We start from the raw sequence: 6,801 nt of genomic DNA, 5'->3' as shown, positions 1-6,801 counted from the left end.
CCTCATTAATTATATATATTCATGACAAGAGCAACTATAAAAAATCAAGTTACCAAACATCTGTAAAGGACCTAATGCTACCACTGAAAATAAGCAGATAATTGTGACAGGCGATTTCAACATTGATTTTTTAAAAAAAGAGAGAACGAGAAAAACTGTGTACAGTAACTATACCTTATGGACTACAGGTTCAGAATTACAAAGAACCAACAAGAGTCTCCTACGACTCAAATACTTAAACATTAATTGATTATCTCATATGTGAACCGAGCTTATTTGAAAAAGTTTTCACTTGTGATACTAACCTAAAAAGTGATCATTTTGGTGTTGTAGGAATTTTTAACAGCTATGCAAAAACGAAACAACCCTCATTAATTATATATATTCATGACAAGAGCAACTATAAAAAATCAAGTTACCAAACATCTGTAAAGGACCTAAATTGGCCACTTCTATATAACAACAATTCCGACCCATCTCAAATGGTTGAAGTTTTTGATGACCTTCGAACGCCTTTTCTTAATCACCATGCGCCTCTCAAAAAATGTTTCATGCGAAACAATAAAATAGTTTTCAACTGGCTGATAAATGGCGAACTAGAGAAAATAAGTCTTTGAAAATTTCCAGAGACAAATTATTAGACGACGGAAACTACAAAACATTTTTTCAATTAACGTAAGATTGATTAAAATCAGAAACAAATGATATCAACAAATTTTACGGAGATCTCATTAAAGCTGCGGGAACGGACAGGCAAAAATGGCAACTGATAAATGAAATACGGAATCAGAGAAACGCAAACGGACATTAAATGTTTGAGAAACGTTTTCGGAGATTACATAACCGAGAATATAAAAATGGCAAGCCTTCTTAATTTTCGATTTTCTCAACTTGGCCAATACATGGGGCCAAAAGTTTCCAAGGGCCTTAGAGAGAAAAACAACCCTTCAAAACGAACATTCTGTTTCCGTTTTGTCACTGACAAGTAGTGTCACGACGCCTTACGTCATCTCAAAGTAAGTAAACCAGAAGGCCCTTCATGGACACCAGACTGGGCACTTAAAGATGCAGCGTCCGAACTTGTTCCACATCTGTCATTCATAATAAATCAATCCATCAAAGAACTAAGTTTTTCAAAATCTTTAAAAAAAGCCATGGTAATACCACTTTTCAAAAAAGGAGACACAGAGGATTCAGGCAACTTTAGACCAATTTCACTGACACCATATATATCAAAAATTTCCACAGTTGCAATCACGTACTGTACTGAGTTTTTACGCTCAGAAACTGATAAAAGTCGTTCCGCTCGCTCGCTCGTCTCTCTCTCTCTCTCTCCCTCTCTCTTTCTCTAGTTGTTCGAGGGCAATTCTTCCGACGTTGTTAGTTAGTTGGTTGTGTTTGATATTTACTAAGTAAAGTAGTTTTTAGATTGAAATGTTATCCTCAGTTCTAAATCAGTCAGCCTATTTAACTGGAAGCGATTTCAGAGTCAGCTGAGGAGCTTGCCTTCCCATGCTTACACTTGTTTCGATCTTTTTTTCTATCAACATACTTCACTTGTCCGAATTTTCAGCAAGACCTGGTAATGTTTGACATAAACACCAGCAACAACCCGATTATAAGTGACTGAGGTCGTAATGTATTGCCTACAGTGGCTGCTGCCAGTACTGCTGGTACCCAAACCCCTTCTACCCGCCCTGCACTTCAATCACGCCCTCTTCATGGCACTGTATCTCATTGCATTCTTCTTGGAGAGGAAACCCTGTACCATATGTGCAGGTCAGTCATTTATAAAATGGAGAACAAAAGTTTTCTATTTCTATGTCAACTTTGATGATAACATCTAGTTTTCAATTACACGTGGAATTGATTAGCTATTAAGGTTCCTGACGATTCTATTAAAGTAGTACGAACCGTTTAATTCATAATTATTAACTTTTCCGTAATGGTGATTCAGATAATGAATTTAATCTTACTCAACTATGGCCGAAATGATAACTGCAGGTTGTAAAGCAATTTATTTTGAGTCTTGAAACCAGAGAATTTTTATAAGACTTAAAACAATCGATATCCTGAATTAACAGCCCTGTTTTTGCCTTTTTTAATCTATTATAATAATTTCGATTAATAATATTTGACTCAAATTTTTCATTACTTTTGTAAATAAAGATCAATTTATTTAAAGTTGAGTGGAAAATCAGTGAGTAGCCTTGCGCTTGTGATTCACAGAGCGCCATAGAGGCTTTAACTGTCGTTAGAGAAAAGAATTTTTCAAATAAGCATGCAAATTAATTAACGGTTTTATGTTTTGAGAGATTTGCTATGACTTAGGAATTTTTGAGTGTGCCTTACAGTGTGGAGTTGTACTAGCCCAGCAGTACAGTTCAAATGTGATGTTTTTAAATGCTCAAGCAGTACAGCGTTATAAATGAAAGCTGTTGGTTATAATCAGACGAATAAGTTATGTTTTCTTCCTAGTTTTTTTTTTGGAAATTTTGTTATCTTAGAGTACATTTAAGCTGCGCGAGTCCCAGCTTCTTGTAAAACCTTGAATATCAAATCTGTTCTGTCTGAAAACCATCGAGATAACTTTGCACTCCTATCAAAGATAATTTTCATTGATAAAACAAGCTCTTCCAAACATTCAGTGTTGAAAAAAAAATTTTACGAAAAAAACATGCCACTAATTGAGAAAGAAAGAAAGAATTTATTTCTCACGAGTACAAAATATAAATCAATTAAGTACAATTTATTTATAAAGAGACTCGGAGGGGATAGACAACGGGACTATGTGTCCTCAAAATCCTGCCCTTCGTAGTTGAACTTACTTGTGTAATAGTTGCTCAATAGTAAAAGAGAAAAATGAGAAATTATTTTTTTTCGAAATTTTTTTTTCTGTTCTTTTAATGGAACATCAACCAAGAGCTTAACCATAGACAACTATTAACTGCTATGGTTGCAGAAGAGCCTAAATGAGTTAAATAATGCCTCATTAGAGTGCCGGTGAGACCTGCAATTAATGAGACTACAGACTGAATGAGAAAAGACTAATAACGAAAATAAAACAGCAACAACAATCTCTAAGTACGGCCAGAACTCAATCTCAATTTTTTTAAATACTCTTAAGTTACAAAGTCAAAATAGCATAAGATAAAACTAACTGCTTTGTCTTGTACTTCACTAGAAAGCAATTGGTACCTGTGTTACGATGTTACGAAAACACAATTTTGAAGCTGTAAATGCGATAATCTATTATCTGAATGATTTGGATGTCCATTTGAAACCTTGAACTTAATGGGGCCTGTTTTTGAAGGGACTACGAGAGAAGACCAAAAAGAGGCACAAATATTGATATTTAAAAAGAATCATAAAATTTTTGTTACGGCATGCTGTCAAAACTAACAGCTAAAACATAAAACCAATAGAGAGATTTATGTTTGCTTCACATGAAATTGGATGGTGGCTTTCTCTAATCAGACTGAGTGCCAAGTTTACTAAAAGAAGAAAAGGACAGAGGTCAAATTATGCTGATATTAATGAAATTAAGTCAATGAAACCATTAGCTATCAAAAGAAGGCAATAAAAAGGTGAATCTTTACCTCTATAAAAATCCATCCATGCCTGCTTCAACTTCAAAGAAAAACCCAACATACAGAGTAAATTCATTTAAAATTTGTAGTGTCGAAATCATTGAAACCATAAGTCATTCACTGAAAAGTTGAATTAGACCAGCTATTCACGCCAATGGGAGCTGCCAATTCTTTGATAATGTGACGAGACACCAAAAGAGCCTCAAATACAAGCAACTATCCAAAAACTAGAAAAATCTTTTTGGAAGCTCGTATTATCATAGTCATACAACCACATGTTCAAAAATTATGACGCTTCATAGATTTTTTTCCCCGGAAAGAGGATGAGATACTTTATTGTTCATTAAAAGGTTCATTTCCAAAATTTATTGAGTTTAACAAGGTTTTGTCAGTAATTTTTAGGTGTGTACCTCTGGCATGAAAGTGGGCTAAAGAAGTAGTGCCGTTTCTATAAAATGCTGAATTTTCAAAAATTTGAGCCAACGAAGTCTAATCAAAAATTCAAAATACCTTCCTTTATCTTTAAAGGTAAAATGAAAAAACTTTTTTGTACATATTCTAGCTTTTTTTAGCAGTGTTAGACAATTTTCACATATTATAGCAGTATTGACGAGAATCTGAGCTAAAATAACGGAAGATGTGAAAAACAACGGAAATCTGCCGAATGTTCTCTAAACTTTGAGCCTAGATAACTCCCCTAGAAAAAAAACTGAATTCTAAAAGTCCTTGGCGGGCTTTTCAATGATCTTACATTCACAAATCTCACGATACATACATCGATCGACCCAAATTCACTGAACAAAAACAGTTTAGAATGGTTCTTCCACCACTCATTAAGGTGGGGTCGGAACAATGAATCTCCAAGACAATGTGCGCGAGGTTCAGCAACTTCTTTTGAGAAAAGTTGGAAGAAAATTGTCATATCTGCATTTGATGGTTAAAATTTGCAGCTTATAAGATCATTGCGCTGATTAGAGAAATTTTTCAATATTCAGAGTTCAGTTGTCAAATTAATTCCAGAAATAGGAGTAATATAAGAATAACAGAAATAAATTTAAAATGATCCTACAAATGATCTCATTTAAGGCATTGTTAAAATTGAATTAAGGCAGCTAAATTTGACAGATAAAATAGTCAGCAATTTGAACTAAAAGCGTGAGTCTAGGTAATAGAATCAAGAGTCCTTACGTCAGATATAGAATCAAGAACCGTTACAACGAGAACCCTTACTGCAGATCGTTTCATCTATTGGATAGAAAATTATCAAGATAGCAAAAATGGAAAGTTGCATTAAAAGTGAGTAATTTTACGCATATATTTGATACCTGTGGACGAATGATGAATGAAAAATAGCAACACCAATTTTAACTTTTTGTATTTGGATTGTCACGTTCGCTGAAACTGTCTCGAGGTGTAATGCAAATGCGTTCTCTGCTTTTCGTTCTGTTGCAGATGCCCACGCTAGGCGATTGAAACAAAAGTTTTCCTTGCTAAGAAAGCAGACCCTTGGTATAAGCATTTGAACTTGCAAATGAAATTCGTGTTTCAGCCGTATTCATCGTGATGCTAATTCTGATGTGCCAGAACTGTTCCTACAACTGTGCGTTCGTTACATGTACATCACCAGAAGCTGCGTCCGAAACAACAACCAGCTGACGACCAGCAAAGATTCCCACCTGTCACCTATTTATCAATTCGAATGCTATTTATTTCAAAAACATTTCAAAAACAAAAAGTGAGCTCCTGATCTGGATATTAGCTCTTAATCGGTGCTTATCTGGAATATATTAGTGTCGAGTTGATATGAGAGCTAAAATTTTATTAATTAGGGTTTGTTAAAGGTAACCTCACGTGAACTTTTACCTGGATCATAACTCCAACACGTTTTATGGCTGCAAGTTAAAGCTCGGAAATTGTAAGAAGTGAAATTATTAGAGATATTTTAAATTTAGTTCTAATCGAAGGTTTTAAGTTTCTAAGATTCAGCACTGATTAAGAATTGTGCTTCATTGTGGGATCAATTTTAATGAAAATGCATCCAAATAAATTTAACTTTGGTCAGTCAAACCTAGAGATTGAAAAGGCTTTAATCTTATCAATGATATCAGAACAGTCGTCTTGCACCATGAAGCGTTGCGTTCAATAAATATTTTCCGTTTTGGTTGTTAATTATCAGCCCCGTTTTGCGCGTTATATGCATTATATGTTGTATCAACTGTGAATGAATGGTGCCCTTATTGTTTTAATTGCCTTTTTCTGCGAAATAGTGCTACTCCTTTATGTATTTTCGTATCTTTAATACATCCACCCGCTAGTTTCAACTTATTGATAAATTGTCATAAATTATCAAGTTGTCATTAATGTAAAATACTGATCGTTTATTTTGAATGATGGAGAATTCTTGTGTTTTTGTAGCATTGGAAGTGTTGTGTGAGTTACATTCATAAAGCAAGAAGTGTTAATTTCCACATCATTGAATCTGTATAGTTTTCCATCATTGGCCGCTGAATCCTTTATTTCATTTATATCAGAAGTTTTGGACAATTGTAAAATTTTTAATTTCTCATTAGATAGAATTGCAAATTGATTGCCTTTGAGAAAATTTTTTTGCTGGATATGAACTCTTTTCGAGCTTGAGACTTGACATTGGCGCTCCTGGGTTTCTGCACAATCAAGTCTGAGGAATACAAAATGGGAGACCTGGTTTCCGAAGACAAAAAGGTTTAATTATTATCTACTATCTCTAACTTAAATATTTCAAGCTTGGACATGAGGCCTTTTAGCGACGCACTATTTACGATTTTTTAATGGCCCCGAAGCGATAAGTATTATTACGCTCATCGTATTTTTTTTACAATCCAAAGAATTGGATTGTGTTTCTGCTTTGTCTTTTTATTTGCTCCTACATTTTGTGCTTCTACATTTTTTGATGGCTTAAGTTTTCAAAACGACATAAACAGGTAAAGTCCGGGAGCATTAAGTGGCATTAGAGACCCTATGTTGGCTTTAGTAGAGATTCAAATGAGTTGAAGTTACTGGGTCTGCTTGACTTCAAGGAGTATTCTATTTCCGACAAATGAGCATTCGATTGAAATGGGTTACTGTTCATAGAGGTTATGTGCAATCAATAATATTTTTGCATACCTTTAGGTATCTGTATTGGTAATGCCAACATAAACACAAATGTATGGAAATGTGCAATTTTGTATCC

General features: G+C 34.4%; 1 protein-coding gene across 1 annotated transcript; it reads left to right on the top strand.

Annotated features, from left to right (window-relative positions):
* Nucleotides 1-1,431: 1,431 nt before the first annotated feature.
* Nucleotides 1,432-6,205, top strand: LOC142347887 (apoptosis inducing factor BLCAP-like). The gene is made up of 2 exons (XM_075399041.1): nucleotides 1,432-1,779; nucleotides 5,140-6,205. The coding sequence occupies exons 1-2, from the start codon at nucleotides 1,638-1,640 to the stop codon at nucleotides 5,244-5,246; spliced, it is 249 nt and encodes an 82-aa protein (XP_075255156.1). The 5' UTR covers nucleotides 1,432-1,637; the 3' UTR covers nucleotides 5,247-6,205.
* Nucleotides 6,206-6,801: the final 596 nt, after the last annotated feature.

The sequence above is a fragment of the Convolutriloba macropyga genome, chromosome 10 (genome assembly GCF_964194025.1).
Source record: "Convolutriloba macropyga chromosome 10, txConMacr16.3, whole genome shotgun sequence".
In the NCBI taxonomy this organism is placed as follows: domain Eukaryota; kingdom Metazoa; phylum Xenacoelomorpha; order Acoela; family Convolutidae; genus Convolutriloba; species Convolutriloba macropyga.
Note: the sequence above shows the minus strand (reverse complement) of the source record. Positions and strands in the feature narration are given on the sequence as shown.